General features: G+C 48.0%; 1 protein-coding gene across 2 annotated transcripts in view; it reads right to left on the bottom strand.

Annotated features, from left to right (window-relative positions):
- Positions 1-1,333: 1,333 nt before the first annotated feature.
- TNFRSF21 (TNF receptor superfamily member 21) overlaps positions 1,334-21,263 on the bottom strand; it is a 34,853-nt gene continuing 14,923 nt past the window's right edge. For both annotated transcript variants that reach the window (XM_017813099.1, XM_017813100.1), the window contains exons 4-7: positions 12,984-13,249; positions 6,474-6,527; positions 3,630-3,849; positions 1,334-2,747 (exon numbers count right to left, since the gene is read on the bottom strand). In XM_017813099.1, the coding sequence (XP_017668588.1) occupies positions 2,518-2,747; positions 3,630-3,849; positions 6,474-6,527; positions 12,984-13,249 (770 nt within the window). In that variant the 3' untranslated portion in view covers positions 1,334-2,517. The remainder of the gene's footprint in view (positions 2,748-3,629; positions 3,850-6,473; positions 6,528-12,983; positions 13,250-21,263) is intronic.

The raw sequence follows: 21,263 nt of genomic DNA, 5'->3' as shown, positions 1-21,263 counted from the left end.
GCCATCAAGATTAGTTAAATGCAACCCACCAGCTTCCTTGTGCTTTTTTGGCATCTCCAAGGCACCTCCTCAACATGCCTGCTTTGTGGTGTCTCTTTAGCTGGCTCTTCAGTCCTTCCCACGACTGTTCTTCTTTTCGCTTTTCCTTCAAATCCCATCAGAAAATGTGAGCAGCTGCCAGGATGGGAAGCAGAGCTGCGGGATAGGGCTGGTGGTTCCCTGTGAGGGTGGCCTGGTGGCTCTAGTGCTTTACAGGAGAACCTGGCCCACCAGAAAAGGAAAAATTCTTAATTTCCCAGCTGGACTTGCTCCCAGAGCCTGGAAAGGATAATTTAAAGCCAGCTATCGATTGAGCCCCCAATTGCACATGTTCCCTCCCCTTATCAGTTCTTGCCGAGGTGGATTGACAGCAACCACCACTGCTCCCAACATGGAGGTAAAAAAATCCACCTGCCCACAGCTCACACTGGGCTCCACCTCAGCATACAGCTTTTAGCAACACGGTGTATGCCAGGCACATGAGCCACACTCACTATTTCTTTGTGATGCTTTGAAGACACATTGCAGGTACCAAATGTTCAGTGCTTCATTGCCAGCAAGGGAAAACTCCATCCCAGAACTCCCAATAAAGGCTCTTGCTATTTCACACTATATTTCATCTGTCCATGTGTCAAAGAGTTTTAATCCTGCACCTATGTATAGTCCTGTACCAGCAATTTCCAATGCCAGCCGGAAAGAAAACACAGCACCATAGTTAACAGAAAAGACTCTGGATCCAAGTAAACAAAATGACAGTCTTATAAACCAGAAGCATTTGTCCCATTAAGGATTCCATTTGTAGACAGAATAACATGGATGAGTTATTTGGAAGCAGAGACTTTAAGGACCTGGGTAATGTAACAGCAACAGAAATGCTGTAACTGCAAGACCTTCGCTCAGGAGTGACTCAGCACAGCAGCTGCATCCTGGAAAATTAATACTTCAGCCTCCCCAAAATGCCTGCAAAGCCTTTGAGAGCTTGCAAAAACCAACCCTGGAAGCCCCATTAGCCATCTGATCTGGCACCGCTGTGGGGATTAACACACGTCCCCACCCCAGCACAGGGCGGGGACCTGCAGAGAGCTCCAGCAGCAACCGTGGGGGCTCAAGGCACTGCTGTCAACAGAAAGCAATCATATTTTGGAAAAGCTAAAGGAGACAACCTCTTCACCACCCCCAACCTCCAAAATCTCTCTCGTCACCCTGCCATGGGCCCCCTGAGCAAGACCCTGCTCCAAAACCAGGGGTCCCCAAGCAGAAGCAGCTGTTAAGGAGGTTAACGCAGAATCATGTCAAATAACAAACATCTAGTATTTATTAATAAATTAGTACACTGGAAGGCAATTTTTCAATTCATTTCCCTCTTCCCCCACTCCCACCCCCTTCCCACGGGGCAGCTCATGCCACCCTCGTATCATTACTTCTTCAGATTGAACGTAGTACAGACTGTTCGTTACGGGAGCATAATAATTGCAAATATAATCAGACAGATTTCTTACGATGCAGCTTTTCCTCCCCCCCCCCAAACCTCTTTTAATAAAAAGTGAAGTGTGATTTGAAGAGACTATTAGAGACCACGTAAGGTCTTCGAAGAACTTATCGGCCACGTCTGTATAAAAAACAAGAGACACGAGTGTAAAAGCAGAGCTTGGTTTAAGTCTTACAGCACGAGGAGAGCGGGACCACCGGCGGCCACCTTCGCCTCCCCACGTCCAGCACTGGCTCCCTTGGGGGCCCCACCATTCCCACAAGGCAAGATAACTCCTTACATTCGACTGGAGGCAAAGGATCTTTCCATCACCTCAGAGGTTGGTGGGACTCGACCCTTTTCTTTTGCGGTTAAAGCGCTTCTGCTGTAGCGTAATAGGAGCGCGATGCATTGTCCGGGTTAAAACCATACAATAAATAACCGTGCTAGTAAAATCTCAGCAATGGATATGAGCCAAACAATAGTACATTAATAAAAAAGTCAGCTTGGGTGGGAAGCTTAGCTGCGTTAAGAGACAGTAACCAGCAACAGTTGGGGGGGTTTTTTTGCGTGTTTTTGCCATTTACTGCTCCAAGGCGAAGGGGAGGTGATGGGAGATGGTCACTCTGAGTGACAGCTTTGACAGAGGAAGGGGGTTACAGAGGAATCCCCAATTCCATGTGTTAAATTACACCAGATTCGTGGTCTTTTAGTTCATTAACTGCGTTTTTTTTGTCAGATTTTTTTTTTTAAAGTGCATCGGCTGATCTGATTGGAATAAGAATAAGGAGAGAGGTTCGGGAAGGGGGCAGAGACTTGGACTGAGAGCGATAGTTACGGTGGAGGGGTGCAACGCTGGCAAACTGCCCCCCCTCCAAAAACCAAGGACACCTCAACGAAAATACTGGCCATATATTCTACAACAAAACCTGCCTGCGTATTGTCGTTCATCTTAACGAGCGCCAAGCTAGCTCTAGCAGATATTCGGAGAGTGTGTGGTGACCCAGTGCCTACAGTAAATCAGGAAGGTGGCTATAGACAGAGTCCAGGAGGGTCTGGCTGGCTTCCTGGCTTTTGACACCGGCGATCTCAAATAGCCTGTCCAGCTTGTCTTCGGCCTGCGGGATCTCCTCTATCACGTGGAGCTCCTCGGGATTGAGGATGTGCAGCATGTCGTCAAAGATGGGCTGCAGGTCGCAAGGGTCCAAGCGCACCTGGCGCAGGACAGTGTCCTTCTTTTCTGTAGGAGGAAAGGAGAGGGTGGTCAAGAAACTCCTTAAGGAACCTCTGCTAACCAGGGCTTGTTCTCCTGGGACCATACCCTGGTGCCACCTCTGGAGAGGGACACGTCACAAGGAGAACTGAGGGAAAGGATGGAGGGTGATGGGGAGAAGATGGAGAAGCCAGTGCTGCTGAGGCACCTCAGTCAGGATCTTGCAAGAGCAAACACAGCATTTGTAAATGCTGAATGGTGAGTGCAGAAAAGTGAGGGCAGGAGGGGAGCCAAAAAAGCTGAATTCTGCGCTTTCAAGTTGTTTTCGTTGGGTCAGCTTTATTTATGCACCCAAGTATAAATTTGGTAGATTGACTGAGCTCAGTGTTTCACCTTCATCAGAAGTTAAAGACTGATTAAATGCAGCAAGTTAAATATGGTAAATTAAACCCTCTGAAAAAAAGTGGGGGTGGCTAACAGTACCTTCCGTCCCAAGTCACATGCTGCAACAAACAGGACCAAGAGTGAAAAAAATTTAAAAAGAAAAAAAAAAGGCAGTCTTGAAATTACAAATTACATCCTCTGGTTTCAACTCCTAAAATAACATAGAGGCCAACGCAATAGCAAAAGTCAGGAGAAACATCCAGGGATGCTACAACTTCCCTGGCAGAAATTCAAAGAGTTAAAGCCTTTAAAGGTGTTTTTCGGTCTGAAATCTTTATTGTCTTTGCCAACAGGATACTCTGGTCTAGAATGAGGATGTGATAAACGTATCCTGGAGGGCCAGTTTTTCTAGTTATTTTTTTAATGATATCATACATTGAGCAGCTTTACAACATGTGCTGACCACATGGGACATGTCGTGGCATCCCTTCAGTCCTCCCATTCCCGCCAGGCTGATTTTGGTACCTTTGGTAATAAAAGAGCCTGTCCGGCTGAGCGCGGAGGAGCCGCTGGAGGTGGAGTCGCACCGCAGGAGGGGCTCTGCTTCATCCACGAAGAAGCATTTCTTCTCAGAAGGAGAGGGCTCCACGGTGAGCACAGCAGCCTCAGGGGGCTTGGGGCTGGGGGTGGGTGCGGGGCTTACCGGGCTGGGGCTCACCGGCAGCGCCAGCTTGTCACCTTCCAGCTTTGGGGGGAGGAAAGGGAGGGAAAATTAACTTGGGGGAGATGCCATGCAATGGGCTCACACTCAAGACCATCTGCACTCTGGCTTCCAACATGCCCCAGCCCACCCTCAGCGAGTGGTCCCTGCATTTGGTGGCCATCTTGTCCCAGAGGACCTGCTGTCCCAGAACAGGCACTGGAGAGCCGGGCTGGGCATCAGCACCGGGATTTGGCACATCAGGCAGGAGGGGTAACACAACCCTGCACCCTTGGTACCTTTGGTAGGACCAATCACTGCACCAGGATGGTGCCTGCAAGCAAAGCAGAGCATTTTAGCTCAGTTTTCCTTCTCACCCTCAGTTTATTGAAGCCCAAAGCACAGCTCCTGGGGGCAAGTGGTGACGATGCCCAAACAAGGAAGCTCTCCCCAAAACCTGCTCCACAGCTACTGTTTGGTTAAAAGCAAGGTACAGCCTGGCTCCACAGCTCCAACCAGTGCCAGGGCTGCAGGGTAAGAGCTGTGAGACCCCTCAGTGATCCCCACTGCAGCTCTCACCAGCTACACTGGTCACACTTTGAGTTAATTATTTGTTTGCCCCTTTTGTTTGCCCTTGTTCCCGTGAGCACCCCATTAAAGCCTGAGGGAGAAGTCTGTCTCACCAGACTATAAGCTCAGAGCAAGGAAGGACAGGCAGGAGGTGGCACTGACCACAATGTCATTCAAGTGCCTTTGCTTTTTCCTACTCTGATGTGAGCCAAGGGCAAGCATTTGGCTCCGCAGTCCCAAAGACAGAGGTACAAGCACTGCTGGGAAGCACTGCTGGGAAGCAGCACTTTGACAAGTGACAGGTGACAAGTTACAGAACGAGAAGAAATGGCCTCAAGCTGTGCCAGGGGGATTTAGATTGAATATTAGGAAAAATTTATTCACCAAAAGGGTGGTCAGGAATTGCAATAGGCTGCCCAGCAAAGTGGTGGAATCACCATCCCTGAAGGCATTAAAAAAACTTGTGGATGTGGCCTTGGGGACATGATGCAGTGGGTGAACATGGTGGTGCTGGGTTAACAATTGGACTTGATGACCTTAGAGGTCTTTCCAACCCTAACAATTCCATGATTCTATGATTTCGGGGCTATTGTGAACCCACTTCCTAATTTGACTGTACTCTGCATCTTCCTTCTTGGATCTCCTTCCCATTTTCGTGGCAGCAGCCAACATTATCTACCCTCCTCCATCTCCCAACATCCCCTCGAGGTGCAAATCTCAAGCACAGCATTTCTTTGTTCCCATTCCCTGAAGGGATGAGGTGCCCTGGGCAGCATCACTCCATCCCTGGCTGGCAGCTTGGGCACCTCTGCAGGTCATCAGGTCCTTCTAAACAGGTTGCTTTAAGGGCCATCCAATATTTAACCATCTTTGCAAACCCTGCATCCCTGCTCGACCTGCCAGAGAACAGAATTTCAAGCCCTGTCCACATGCAGTTCTCTCTCCCAACAGCATTTCACATCCATTTTCTCCTTCTACAGAGGAAAGACCAGGCTATTCCTGCTAACACACTTTTGCCTAGTACCCAGGGATAAAATGCAAAATTGGGATAAAAGGCTGTGGGAAAGGGAGCTGCTGAGCCACCTCCGCACTGGCATGGATGTGCCCGAACATTCCTCATCCGTGTCGAGGAATTCACCACCCACAAATCACATGTCTGCTGGGACGCCCATTAGTTCACATTAAATTAACATTGAAGTCTGTTCCTGGTAGAATAAAAGGGTTTTTTTCTCCCCTCATTGAAAATAAACAGGGGAGGATTTGTTCTAGCTCAGCACATTACGCAATAGGCACGTTAAAAATAAAAGTCAGCTTTAATTTTTAATTAAAAGAATCTGCCTTCTCCTCTGAAACTCCCTTTCCAGAACAGTTCATCATGGAGAATCAGCTATTGCCATTAAGGGGGAATATCAAGGGAAGGACCAGAACGGCAGCTGGCTGCTTTCCAAATTGTAATATGCTCTGATATCCCCTTTAAAAATAACACAGGCTTTAAGGGTTAGTTTTTCTTTGTGCAGCTCATCTACTTAATATCCAACAACAAACTCATCTACTGATTCCCAAAAAGGGGCCTGATGACTGAGCAGCAATTGGCCAAGAGAGAGCAGGAAGCAGACAGCTGCCCCAGCTCTATCATCCCAGCAGAAGGGAAAAGCCCTTCCCCAAACCAACTCATTTGGAGTTTAATTAAACAGCTGCTAAAACAGGCTAGGAAAGACAAAATCACCTGAGGTTATTTGACTGTAGCCGTCCCGGGAGCACAAGGCTTTCCAAATAGCTGAACAGTTGCGAGCTTGAGGCAAAGCAAACAGGATGCTCGGATGTGTGTTAATATTTAAACCACGGGAAGAAAGCAAGTGGGAATGAGGGCTTTGAAAGACCAGGGAATGCAGAAGGTTGCTGAGAGGTGAAGCCTGTGGAATAGGTCTAAAAACACACTATTCATAGCCTGTGACTCATTTTGTTGAAACCACCTTGGCCATTCCTATTTTTAAGAACAACGGTGCTTGAGTGAAACCAAGCTCTGGCTGGGAAAAAATCCCACAAAAAAAACCCCTCTTGCAGCCCTTTTGCCTTTCCAAAGATACCGAATTTCTCACCTTTACATCCTCGTTGCCGGGGTCCTGCGCTTGCCACTGAGGCTGCATCTGCACCTGCAGAGACAGACACATGAGACACTGTTAGATGGACAGTCCAGAGTGGAAACCAAAGGCACCGTGGTGGCTTTGACACATCAGCAGCCTCCTGCGACCCATCAGTGGCACTGGGGCTCTCTGCCAGCTTTTTTCCATTTTTTTTTTTTTTTGAGCACTGCAGCAAGAGATTTTCAATGCCAAAAAAATATTAATTAAAAAAAAAAAATCCTAAAAGCTCCAGTGTACTTGCAGCCCTTTAGACTGCAGTTCAAGCACCTCTTCGATCCCAGTGCATGTGGGAGGATGCTCTAAGCAGCTCAGGGTATCTCAAGGTCCTTCCTAAATGGAAGAAAAGGGGACAGAAGGGGATGGAGGCAGAAGAAGACACAGGCTTGGCTTTGTTTTCTTTCCACAGCTGCTCTCAACAGCTCTGTTTGAACTGGTGGGTCCCATTTTCTGCCTCCATTTTACAGTACTGCAATAAAAGCTTAAGTCAGACAAACAGAAACTGCAGCTGCTGTGCTAATATTAGGAAGGAGCAGCAGCAAGCACTAAAAAACACCCTTCCCTCAGGCAATGCTTCCCAGTAATTCCTCCTGCAGCAACCAGGCGGGAACAAAGCTGGTGGCAGGTTGGTGCTGCCGAAGGTGGCTGTGCACCCTCCAGGATGTGGGGGGGATAAATTTAGCACTGAGGCAGCCGTTTCCCGGATTCCCTGCCAAAAGATGACACCCGGCTGACACCAGCCCTATTCCCAGGTCTGTTATGCCTCTGTAGGGGATGTGGGAGGAAAAACCCCAGCACAAGAAGCAGGGTGGGCTGGGTGGCACCCCGGAATAGGCAATGCTGCCGGCACAGGGTGGTGTTGAGGGGGGGGATGCTCTCGCTATGGTCCCCACAGGCACAGGGAGGATGGATAAACAGCTTCATGGTGATCATGGTGTTTGGGGATCCACCCTAAGGGCAGACCAGATCTTGGCAGGTGAAACACCACTGGGCAGGCCAGGAGGTCTCATTGAGGTGGCTGAGACAGTGATACTGTGTGGTGTTGCAGAGCAGGAGGCAAGCCCTTTGCCAGGATGGGAAGGGCACGAGGATGCTGGAGTGGGAAAGCCCAAATTTCCTCTGTGCCCCTCATATCACCAGTCAGGTTTCAGAAGAATGCTCGACCCATCTCTATGGTAGAGCTGCATCCCTCAACACACGGCAGCCCTGGAGAAGAGCTCCTCAAATCAAGCCCCACACAACCCAGAATGGGCAATGCTGGGTCTGGGGAAGGTTTAGATGACAAGACTAAAGCACAGCCACCTACGGAGGAAGCAGCTCTTCCCCTTCTGTCCTGGCCATTTGTGGGTAAAGTGTTTCTCCAAGCAGGAGATGCTGTCTCCGGGAGAGCTCCTGGTGGTTTCTCCTTTCTGTAGATTTGCCTACCCACTTTTTCAATTCAAACCATAATGAAGAGTTGATGAAATTCTGATGAAGATTATCCAAACCCAATTACAGGCTGAGTAAGTCAATGCTCAGTTTGGCTAGTACAAGAAACCATCTTCTAGTTTCTTCTTAGGCACCCAAACCCATTACACTGCAAATGCACAGACCCCAGTAGATGTGGCCACCACAGCAGGGAAACTTCAAATATCGCTGCATCTATAAAGTTTCTATTTTTGTGTTTATGTTATTTATATTTGTATTACTTTATAAATAATTACATTTTTGTTTATTGCACATTTCCAGCCTAGTTCAAACCCAAGCTGAAAATCAAGTCACGGTTTAGAGCAAACCCGGAGTGATGCCCACTCCAGCAAAACTCAACCAGCCCTACCCCTTCCCCAGGGCTCTGGCCACTTCAGCCTACAGCTTTGTGCCTCAAATAAAACCTGATGCAAGTCCAGAAGGAAAATTCTGTTCCTTTTCTGGCTGCCTGGGCATTTCCCAGCCCTAGGACCACAGCCTCCTCCGGCTGGGAAATCCATCCAACCACTTCACCCTCACTCCCACTGCTGACACATGAAGTGAACACAGAACAAATTTAATTCCTAATTACTGGGCCCAGCCCAGTTCTGTGTTGCCAAAAGAGGAAATGAAGGGGATAGGTAGGAGCTGACAGTGGCTGGAGTTGAGGAACGCTGCTCCAGGCTCAGCAACCACCCCTTTCACCTCGGGGTTTTGATCTGTGAAAGAGCCACAGAAAAGGAGCCACAAGACACCTCCACAGCTGCAACCTGGACACGGGGCTGCTTTCATATCCAATTCTCCTCTGGCACCCCCAAAAACCTCACAGCTTAACCTCACACCAGCCTCTGCCCCAACAGATCTGCTGACTCATGGGATTATTCACAAGGTGAAATTAGCCAGGAAACTAAAACTCACTGGGTTCAGGGCTGCAGCCTCCTCTTTCCACTTTCCACATCTCCCTTATTCATATATTTTTTTTTTCAGCTTTGCTGAGGCTGCACTGCTGAACTGAGGTTGTTTGCTTCCCTTCCATCCAGTCCCTGAAACATTTCAGCCGAGGCCAGCAGAGCCATAAATAAAACGATAAGAGCTTAAAGCCCTGCTCACAGCAGGGCACTCAAGAGTAGCCAATACGGCCGGCTGTGCCAGCTCTACCCCAGGCCAGCCCAGGTGAGCACAGACTCCCTCCCGGTAGCTGCAAAATGCTGTTATGCACCACAAAACAAAATTTCATAACCAGTGAATTCACTGAGCTTTTCTGATTTCAACCCCAAAAATGGAGAATTGCAATTTGCTGGGATAGCAGTGAGAGACCTCTCCCTTTTTCTCCCGCCTTCTGTCCCCTAACTTTTGTTGTTGTCAGTACCATTAATTTGGGGTGTGCTCGTGCTCGCTAAGCAGTCCCCAGGCTCACATGCTGCTGTCCAGTAAACCTGCCTGCGAGGGGAGAGATTTTGCAGACACTGAGCCCAACAAACATTAATGGTCAGGCCAGGCTTTAGCAGGAGCCCTGTGAGTTAATAGCACCCCAAAAAACCCCTCCCACAGCTGCTGCTCTTGCCGTATTTTCTGGCTCAGCAGCAAAAAACCCCAAGCAAAATGATTCAGAGGGCTAATCTCGGTTTAACCTAAATTCATCCAGCGCCATGCAAAACCAGCATAATCTCCCACAGCTAAAAAAGCCGGCAAGTCTGCAGCAGAGCTGTTCATTACCTGAAGGAAAATGTTCATGCCACGTACTGTAACGCTCCATAGACTCTGATTAATTCCCCTATTCCTATCAAGGGTTGTAAATATTTGGATTTCGGAGCACAAAAGGCTGCCAAGGGAATAGGGCTGTACAGGAGAGAGCAGCTTTGCCTCCATAGGTTTTACAAGGCGAAGCCAGACACCAGATAAAGGATTTAGGACAAGGATGTGATAGTGGGTGGGATGGACCGGTGAAGGGAGGCTGGATGCGTTTAGGGTATTGATTTGCCATCTGAGAACTACATTATTCAACAACACAATTTTTACCTCTGGGTTGGAGGTGTTGGTGCTTTCTTATGACACAGCATCAGGGGAGGGATGGGGAAACTCTTTTGCACCCAGGGATGCTGGGCAGGGCCAAAGGCATCACACACAGCACAGTCACCCATGCATCCATCCCTCCTGGGCTCATGTAGGACACACCAGCATGCATTAAGAGACTTGCTGCTGGCTCAGGTCACCCCAAGGGCATCATGCTGTTACTCAGAATCACAGAATGGTTTGGTTTGCAAGGCACCTTAAAGCTCATGTCGCTCCCATGGGCAGGGACACCATCCACTAGACAAGGTTGCTCCAAGCTGTGTTCAACCTGGCCTCGAACATTTCCAGAGATGGGACATTCACAACCTTCTTTGTTGTTGTTTCGGGGTTTTTTTTGCAAGACTACTTCTGCAGAGTTGGAGGGGCCCATGCCAGCCACCAACAGGGCGACCCAGTCCTTTGGATCAACCAGTTTGGCGTGGAGAAAAACTGCCTCAATTTGTCTGCATTTCGACAGACAAATCAGCATGAGTCAAGCCTCAATTAGCTCTAATTAAAGACCTTCCAACCAGCAGATTAAAAAAAAAACAAACCCAAAGATCAACCTCCCTGCCTACTCCTGGCAGTGATCTCTCGGCTCCCTGGACTGCTGGGATGCAGATCAACCGTCAGCACAATTCTCCAGGGATTGTCTCCCATGCACAAGCTGCTTCCCACAGGCTTCCTGCATCCTGCCCGGAGCCATTCTATCACCACCCACATCGACAGTGCAGGAGCCAGCTCAGGAAGAGGAGGCAGACAGGTTACAGCAGGTAACACCTTGCAGAAACACAATGTGCTGCTGTGCTGAATGTGCACCCCTGGGTGCTTTCAGGCTTTGACATCCCACACACAGCTTCAGGATCTCCAGGGCAGGGGAATGGCCAACTCCTAAGGTTGATCATGAGGGACACTCATCTGAAAAACCCCAATCAGATGCATGGGGAAAGAGGATGTGCCAGCTTGGGTGAATTTGTTAAAAAACAACTCCTTTGCTGAAACAAGCCATATTTCTCATGTGGATCCACTTGAGCCACCTGCTTAAAAGATCAACAACCCAATTTTACCCATTTCTAGAAAAACAAGTGAAACTGATGGGGAACCATCACAGTCCAGGTGCTGCTGGACACTGGAGAATACACCACCACACTCTTTTGAAAAACAAAGAGACACAGAAAAGGTGGTTGGGAAGTCCAGAAGACTTGTGTACAGTTATCCATGAGAATTGGGTTTGCTCATTCTCTGGAGCTCCTGCTTGATGTATTTCCAGCGTTATGGGCACAGCCTGTGGTTACTCCATCAGCAGGAGTCCGCCATCCCAACAAGTCACACAATAAACCCTGCTCCTGGAGCTACCACCTCCATTTTTGTGCTATTTGATAAGCACAACCTGATGATCTTGGCCAAAAGAGTTCAAAGCTCAGAAGCATTTAGCACTGCACAGCCCAAGTCTGTTAATTAGGCATCATTCTCATGAACAAGCCCCAGGTTTTATCTGATGTCCTTGCCCAGCATTTTGCCATAGAATTCAAAGCAATAACTAGGAGGACAGAGGTTACTACCTACACCAGGAGAGCAAGAAAACAAGGTGTCCTTCTGAGACACTGCACATACCAGAAACTTTAATTCACATATGCAAAATGACAATTTTCTCTGCCTCCCTCCTCTCTCTAACCATAGTTTTTCTTGGTCTTTTAATTTCACTTTTTGCCATCAATGAGAGGACCATACACTGCTTAGTTAAGTTACCAGGAGCTGGAAGGAAAAAACAGTAATTGAATGGGAGCAGGAGAGCTGGGGCAGCTGGCAAAGGGAATCTATCCAAGATCTGGGCAGGGCACGCAGGGTGATGCTCAGCACACACCTGACTCAGGGTCTCTCAAAAACACAAGCCCAGGGCTCCTGCCAGTGCCTCAAACCCTGTGATTTCACACAATGGTTACAAGGGACCAAGACGTTTCACACTCTGAGTGAAGTGATTTAAGATATGCAAGACAGTGAGGGGACCACAGTCTCTCTTAAAGGGTGAAGTCTGCGATGGTCAAATCAGGATTTGGGAATCCCCTGCCCTAACAAATGCTATGCCCCATAAGCTTTACTATCTGTTAATGTCCACCTTGCCAGGCCCCCACCAAGTGCCCAGAGAGGTCAGCAGGCACCCACCTGCTCCTGTTTGGGTCTGGGTCACTGCTGAGGCAACAGGAAATGTTTCAGCAACTAGTTTAGGGAGAAGACCCCCTCCCTCAACTTCCCCCACTTCCATCCCTGTGCTGTCCCATTGGCTTCCACGTTCAGAAAAAGCCCCATCCAACACCTTTACAAATGCTTCCAGACCACTGAGTTACTAGAGGCAAAAAACCGAAACAAGTAAAGCAGCCGTGGCCAAAATAAACTGCAAAGGTCACTGAGGCACCTTCCAATAACTTACACCCAGCTGAGAACCTACTGCAGGATATTCTGCAGCAATTTATTTATTTTCCCAAAATATGGGACAGGTTGTTTTAAGGCCAGGGCTGCCAAAAAGCAACAACTCTGGAGGGCTGCATGGACTCCCCAGTGCTACTGGTCACCATCTTGGAGGAAGCATCATTTAGTACTCAAGATACTCGGCCCTTCTCACAAAATCCATGGCATTTAATTACAGCATTTAAGAGCAAATTTAAAGGGAGATGCTTTTTCCTCCATGTCCCTGACACAAGGGCTCAGGTACTAGGTCCTCCTGGTGATCTTCAAGGATAATGTGCAAAGTGCAACACATGGGATTTAAGAGCTCATCAAAACTTTGACTAAGATTTGAGCAAACTTTGGCACAACTTTGCTCAACAGCAATGTACAACTTAAAATAAGCCCCCTGAGGAGCTCTGTGGAGAGATGGAGCCCAGCGAAGCTCTTAGCTAAGCTCCAGGCCACAGCTGGGTGCCCTGCCTCCACATGCTCTCCAAGCCCACGCAGAGCCCAGCCCATCGTTACCGGCGTGGTGTCCTCCATCAGGCCGCGGATCTTCTCCACGACATCGTTGCGGCGGTGCTGCCGGAGCGCGCTGATGAGCTGGGCCAGGCTGGCCTCGGGCCCACGGATGGTCCAGTGCTGCAGGGCGGCGTAGGCACGCTCGTGGTCGGCCGCGTAGCCGTTGGAGAAAGCCGCCACCTCCCGCTCGCTGGCGTTGCACAGGAACTGGTAGATGTCCTTCCACTGGCTCCCCACCTGGGCGGCCACCAGCTTCAGGATGTCGATGCCTGCGGGGGGGCAGAGAAGCTACAGGTGAGGCACGGGGCTCTGCAGGCTTTAGCAAAGCTTCTCTCATCCCCAAATAGCCATGCTTTGCTTTTCTTGGGTTGGTCTTTGAGATTTTGTTGTTGTTATTATTATTTTAAGACCTTTCAGAGTCCAGGCTGCAGACAAGCACCACCCATAGCATGCTCAACAGCTGCCTATGCACATAAAGGGGGACAGACCCGTCAGATGCCCCAGCGTGCTCTAAAATCAATCACATAATTTATCTGTGAAGTTTCCTGCACTCTTCAGCACAGGAAGACCCCTGGTACTCAGCCAGTGCATGGCTGGAGGAGCAGGGCAGAGGGCCACGTGCTCATCCACACACCTGCATCGAAGCCACTGCTTTGAACAGGAGCTGGATTAAGAGGTGAGTCACCAAAGCACCTCTATAAAGATCTGTATTTCCATAACAGAGCACCTACAGCAGCTATGATTGCATTTAGAGCCATTTCCAGTTCGGACCGGTGGGATGACTCAGTTATGGGGTGGGAGACGCTGCACCGGGTAAACACTGGGTGAATGGAAGATCTGGTAGGAATTTTGCTCTAGGGAGAGCAAAAAGACAGAGTTTCCCTCAGAAAAGCCCTTGACACATGCTGGTTTGAGACGGTGAGGGTTTTCTCCATGAAGGTTAGGGAGCAATACAAACAACACACTTATCCTTGAGTCTACTAGAGGTCAGGAGTTACACCTTCGTGTAAAGCCATATATCCTTCATAACAACTAATGAACTCTGTTTTATCAAGCTGAGCAACACCTTTTTTTCCAACAACCACGTGAAGGGTCAGCATAGGTGAGCTGCAAAGAGAAACTCACTTTTTCCAGAGAGACAAGCGCACCTCAGGTTTCCAAGTGAGCCAGCATGCCCCCATCACTACAGGGAGCACTTCTCTTTCCCTCTGCAGGCACAACAGCTGTGTCAGCAAAATCAGCTGCTTACAGAAGAATATCATAGCCATGGTCTTTCCATCTGGTCTAAAATCTAACAATTTCTAATGCTGTTTAGACCAAACCTCCCAGCTCCAGGTCAGAGCTCTGATATAGCCAAATAGATTAAAAACAAAAACAAAAAACCACCAAAAAAACCTCAACCAAACCAAACCAAACCAACCAACCAACCAAACACACAAAAAACCCCTATACAGCCTTATATAGATATATTGCTATCTCCTTTTTATATGTAAACATATATGTACCGATATGCGGTGGGTTGACCCTAGCTGGACACCAGGTGCCCACCAAAGCCACTCTGTTCCTGCCCTCCTCAGCTGGACAGGGTACAGAAAATATAACAAAAGGCTCGTGGGTTGAGATAAGGGCAGGGAAAGATCCCTCACCAGAGACTGTCACTGGCAAAACAGACTCGGCTTGGGGAAATTAGTTTAACTTATTACCAAACGAACAAGAGTAGGGTAATGAGAAATAAAAACTAAATCACTTCCCACCCACCCTTCCCTTTTTTCCAGGCTCAACTTCACTCCTGAACTGTCTCCTTCCTCCCCTCAGCAGCACAGGGGGATGGGGAGTGGGAGCTGCAGTCAGTTCATCGCAGTGTCTTTGCAGCTCTTTCCTCCACAGGAGGAGGAATCCTCACACTCTTTCCCTGCTCCAGCATGGGTCCCTTCCACAGGTCACAAGTCCTGCCAGCAAACCTGCTTTAGGTGTGGGGTTGTCACTCCTTCTCCTTCTTTACTGACCTTGGTCTCTGCAGAGTTGTTGCTCTCACATATTCTCACTCCTTTTTCTATTGGCTGAAGTTACTGGCTTTTTTTGCCCCCCTTCTTAAATCTGTTATCCCAGAGGCACTATCATTATCCCTGATGGGCTCAGCCTAGGACAGTGGTTGTTCCTCTTGGAGTTGCCTGGCATTGGCTCTGTCAGACATGTGGGAAGCTTCTGGCAGCTTCTCATAGAACCCACCCCTGCAGCCCCTGCTACCAAACCCTTGCCAAGCAAACCCAATACAATATACACACCCCTATATAAAATATCTATTCAGCCTGATATATTTATATATATATTACACATACTTTTATATATACTAATCTATGATACAGCTATTTTACATATATGTGTATATATGCTTATATAAAAAAATACATATACAAAAACGATACAGCTTCATGATATTTTTGACCAAACCTCTTCTCACTTAAGGGAAGCTTATCAAGACCTGCTATATATAGACTTTAGTTTTCGCTTCCAAACTAGATAACACAGCCATGAGCCCACGTTGCTTGGTGCATTCAACCTGCTCTAAATCAGAAACACCAAGAAACACAAAGTACAAACCACATTTTGTACTTCCCCACCCTCCTCCCACCACAACCACACTTCCCTCCCGAGCTGTTTACAGTCACATGCATGTACTATCTCACATGGGTTGTAAGAGTCAAAGATTCTCCTACCAGAAAAGCTCAGCTCACCAACCCAGCATGGGGGATGCAGCCCACCCAAAAAACCCCAAACCAACCAGAGGACTTAGTTTTAACTATGGAGAAAAGGCTGCAGACCTGCTGTTGAGATTTATGGTGGGGTTATTGACGTGTCTCAGATCATTACAAGAGTGTGGCAGGAATTAAGCCTGGTCTTGTTAATGCTTCCCAGATGAAGACCCAGTGGTCCTCAGTTCCAGGGACACAGGTAGCCTGTGTGCTTCAGGCAAATCCCAAATTCTCATCCATTGATGACTTGGCATCCATGTTAGCTGTCAGTCCTGTGCAGGAAGGATAGACAGACCAAACCATGCTGGCTACCAAGCCCTTATGCCTTCCCATATCACATACCCTGGTCAGTAAGAAGCCCAAAAGACAACTTAGGCTTGGAGTCAGGTCCTTTAAACCAGCAAATCCAACTGCTTTTGGCATAAGAGCAGCAAAATGCCAGGTTTATGCAGCTGCCACTTGATTTTATCACTCAATCCAGGGGATAAAAAACCCCTAAAAAATCTCTGAATACAAGGGCAGGAAAAGCTCTGCAAGGCTTGTGCACTAAGGTAAAAAAAAGTAATGCAAAGAGGGATGAGCAGGTTTGACACCACCTATTATATATGTCTATCTATAGAGAGATAATGATTTATGCACTTAAGATATATATATATAGTGCATAAGTCATTATCTCACTGTATAAATCTTGCAGAGCTTTTTTTACTCTTGTATTCAGGATTTTATTCTTGCTGGGTTGAGTGGCATATATATAGGTATATGGATAGAGATAATGCTGCCCATCTTTTTATAGACACACATGCATAAAACGAGCGGCATTGGGTCCCCCTGCCAGCACTTGGCCTGCAGCAAGACAACACGTCATAGCTGGGTGGGGGCTTTGCCCACACCCACTCCCATGCACGTCAGTCATACAGAAGTATCATAACATTATTTGCTGGTTTATTATCCCTGCATGGCACACCTAATCCGCCCAGTAAAAGAAAAACCCATGTACTACCTGCTCCTATCCATGTATTTAATGCTGATAAATCCCAGTGTTTACAGCTGCTGTACTGGTGAGAAAAGTTTTCAGCTGCTCGCAACTTGATTTGCGCCGGTTTTATGCAGCGACATGACATTTATGTCCTAATGTTCTCACACAGGATTTATGACGAAGTGCTCATGCTCCTACTGACATTTTCAAGTTTAGTATATTTAATCTCACCGTTCAATAAACTGGGCCCATAAACATGTTTATATCCCTTGGCAATAACATCCCAGGGCACAAGAACACACCAGGCAGCAGAGGACTTAATGGCGCGTAATAATCTTTGAAGAACAAATGTTCTATTAAAAATGAATTTGGAAATGCCTACCTTAATACTGTAAGAACCTTAAACTCATTTTCTTGCGACTATTAAATAAATTTAAGCCCCATATGTTCGCTACATCCACTACAATATTGTGCAAACAAAACCCCAGAGAGACATGAGCACAGATTTGGCTCCAGTCAGTAAGAAAAACACTGCTCCCTCTGTTCTTGAAAAATAAGATTAAAACCATTACATGACAAGTTGTGGCTGCATGCTGCCAAGTATTACTGCTCCAACAAAAATAAAATGGTAATGCATGTAATAAGCTTACCATCCTACTATTTCCATATTTCCAGAAGTCCTACGAGTTAACAATGCAGAGCACTAATAGTGCCAGAGCATCCTATCATGATGGGAAGGTGCCTCTTAAAGTGCATGGAGCAAAAATCCCAGCTCCATCTTAGGTCCTAGGTCCTCCCCAGTCCCTGAACCATGAGAACCTTCTCCAAGCACACTCATCTGCACCCTGAGGATGGAGATGATGCTCAAAGCCCTCCAGACCCCAGCAATCCCAAGTAAAATGGCCAAGCTCAGCAGAGATGGTGTTTTAACCCACTCATTTCACACTTCCCACACAAGGCTGGTCACAGCCACGTTGACGCTAAAGCTAAAGCTGGTCTGAGCTTGCAACAGCCCGAGTTGTCTTCCTTCTTTATCACAGGCTGTAAGGACAGCCTGGGAGAGCTGTCACCATCCTGCTGCAAATGAAGGAGACACCACCACCACATTATCACCGTCAGGAACCATCACCATTGATGACTCAGCTTTGGTTGCCTCAGACAATGGAAACACAAATGAACCCCCACATCTGAATCCAGCTGAGCTGTGTTTTCCATGGCCAGTCCAGAGCAGGCAACAATCTGAAGGATCCAGGACATTCACGTGTGTCTTAGGTACCTGGGCAGGTGGCATTTCAATTGCCATTACCTTAACATTCCAAGTCTCTAAATGCTGTGATGGGCTACTCCCTGTAGCCACCTACTATTTTAAGGTAGTGATAACCCCAGAGCAATGATCAGCTCCACTTTGAGCCAGGACAAGGTCAACATGTTGTGCATAGGCAAGTGTAAAGCCCACGGGTGGATGCACACACATGGTAACGTGGGCACAACCAGGCCCATCTACAGCCAGGGCACACTGGTAGAAATGGAGACAAGTCTGGAAATGGAAAAATGCTTCCAGAGTGGCACAAGCAAACAGCACTGCTGAACACACATCCAGCTCATCTGCAAAGACACTGAGCTGAAGGGAGGACCTTTCTGAAGAGGCAGTGCAGAGAGATTGACCCCCACCTCTCTACAACCTCCTTTCAGGTAGTCATAGAGAGTAATAAAGTCCCTCCTGAGCCTCCTTTTCTTCAGGCTAAACACCTCCAGCTCCCTCAGCTGCTCCTCATCAGACTTGCACTCCAGCCCCTTCACCAGCTCCACTGCTTGTCTCTGGACGCTGCTCACCTCTGCCTTCTCTTCCCCATAAACACCATTTCAGTTTACTTAAGTGACTTCCATTTGCTTATTTTGAATCTGGTTCAAGATTTTTCCCACCCATTTCCAGCTCCTTCAGATGTGTCCTGCCTCACTGCAGCACACTTCGATGTAGTCAGAGCAGTCAGACTCCTTCCACGTCACCAAGGTGGTCATCAAACACGCACATAAGACTTGGCTGGGCTTTAAAGGCTTGTTCTGGACAAGCCTCACTGGTCTCCTGTAATCCTGCTATTTACAGGTTGGACACAGATCCAATTCTTCAGCATCATTTGGCCTCCAGCAGGGCAAGAAGCCAGTGTGGCGCGGGGCCGTGACCGGCAGTGCTGGCACGCTGACGTACAGTACCTGCAAGGGGCCATTCCTCTTCTCTGCCATTATTTTCTCACATCTTTAAGCAAACTCAAGAGCAGCGGAAGAGCCACCCCGCCAAGGCTACACCCCAGCACCTGGCAGCAGATACAGTAAGGTCTAACCACAGCTTGGCCACAGAGGAGCTGCAGTTCCTTCCTCTCATGGACAAAAAGACATCATTGTTTTCATTTTCAGAACTCAAGCCAAATATAACTGGTGTTTTTCAGAAGAGTGCTCCTTAAGAAAATGCCACCTTCGAGGAGAAATCTCATACTCAGAGCCCTCCCAAGCCATGTGTTCTCTCATCCCATTAATAATGAAGAATGAAGAGACACAGCACAGAGAAAACGTTTAACTCAACATCAGTTCAAGTCTTATAAGGGGTCTTATACAGCTAGAAAGGAAAGCTCAGGAGATTGTCCAGGACCCGTGGCACACACAGTCTCATCGAGTGAGCAGCTCATCTGCCCAGGGTTCCAGAGACAGCTTCATTAAGTTTCAGAAAGGCTGGATTTCAGGAGGCTCCATGCTCCAGCCTTTCATCATCAGGGACAGGTCCCACAAGTTCACCCACAACATCTGGGGGGAACTGACCCCTACCATCCCAGTAGAAATCTGAGCCGGAGCACCTGGAGCTTCCACCACCTACATATTGACACAGGTATTCCAGAGATGGGCAATATTAGTCTGTGCACCACATGCAGTGACAAATCCTGACTGTGACAGGCTGTCTGGATGAGGCATCACAGACAGAGTGCACAGCCCAAGGGCACACACAAGTCAGACAGAAAAACCTCGGTGATGCAGCCCAACCCTCCCCTACATTCAGATAAAAGCTCCGAATCACTGCAAATCCAGCTCTGCTCCTGAGCTCAGCCCACCTCCCTCCCCCAAATATCCTCCTGACTCATGCGAAACACAGCCAGAGCAGCCTATTTTTACCTCTGAGCACACACTGAGAGCCTGCATGTACAAGCGAGCCAGGATGCGGCACATCCACACTCCAGCTGACAAGATACCACAGCTCAGCCAAACCAGGACTTAGAAATCCCAAATTCCCGGCACAAATACCTTTCCAAAATACAAAAATTTCACCAATTCACTGCTGCCAAAAAGGGACATTACTGGAAACTCAAACACCTCCCCCTGCCCTCCAAATATATTTCAGGTCCTAAATGAGGTCTGGAAGATGTGGAAAAGTCCTGCACCTGGGTCAGAGCAATTGCCAGTATTGGTACAGGCTGGGGGAGGAAGGGATTGAGAGCAGCCCTGCCAAGGGGTGTTGATGGATGAAAAATTGACCCTGAGCTGGCAATGTGCGCTTGCCCACCAGAAAGCCAACCATGTTCTGGGTTTCATAAGAAGCAGCATGACAAGCAGGTTGAGAGAGGTGATTTTCTCCCTCTATTCCACACTCATGAGATCCCACCATCCAGCCCTAGGGTCCCCAGCATAAGAAGGATGTGGAGTTGTTACATCAGGTCCAGAGGTGGCCACAAAAATGGTCTGAGAGCTGGAGCAGTTGCCCTAAGAAGACAGGAGGAGAGAGTTGGGGTTGTTTAGCCCAGAGAATAGAAAGCTCCAGGGTGACTTTACAGGACCTTCCAGTACCTAAAGGGGCTACAACAGAGCTGCAAAGGGACTTTCTGACGAGGGCGTGGAGTGATATGACAAGACAGAATGGCTTTAAACTGACAGAGAGCAGGTTTAGATTAGATATTAGGAAGAAATTCACTGGCACAGGCTGCCCAGAAAAGCTGTGGCTGCCCCATCCCTGGAAGTGTTCAAGGTCAGGCTGAACGGGGCTCTGAGCAACCTGGTCTAGTGGAAGGTGTCCCTGCCCATGGCAGGGGTGTTGGAACTATATGATCTTTAAGGTCCCTTCCAACCTAAACATTTCCACGATTCCAACAAGAGCCTTTGTCAGACAGGAAGAAAGGACACACTCACAAAGGCTTGTTAACGATCTGGTAGTTTTCGCAACCAGGGAGGACAGTGCTGCTATCCTCCCAGGACCCAGTGATTCACATCCTCAGCAAGTGCTGTTTGGGCAACAAACCACTAAATCCTTATGTTTGGACTTGTTTTGTTGTTTGTTTTTGTGTTTTTTTAAAGACAAAACCAAAAATCTTGCAAGGCAGGAAAGGACTCCTTAACAACACTTCCCACATGCTCTATGGAAAATAACCAAACCAAACAGTGGAGAAAGGTCTGCGATCAGCCACATGCAGTTAGGAACATGTTTCTGACCTGGGAACTTGAAGGTCAGCAAGAGACAAGACTTTCCTTCGCAACACATGTTAAGTGGAAGTCATCTCTGTAACAGCACCTTGGTCC

The sequence above is a fragment of the Lepidothrix coronata genome, unplaced genomic scaffold (genome assembly GCF_001604755.1).
Source record: "Lepidothrix coronata isolate B3197 unplaced genomic scaffold, Lepidothrix_coronata-1.0 Scaffold39, whole genome shotgun sequence".
Classification (NCBI taxonomy): domain Eukaryota; kingdom Metazoa; phylum Chordata; class Aves; order Passeriformes; family Pipridae; genus Lepidothrix; species Lepidothrix coronata.
Note: the sequence above shows the minus strand (reverse complement) of the source record. Positions and strands in the feature narration are given on the sequence as shown.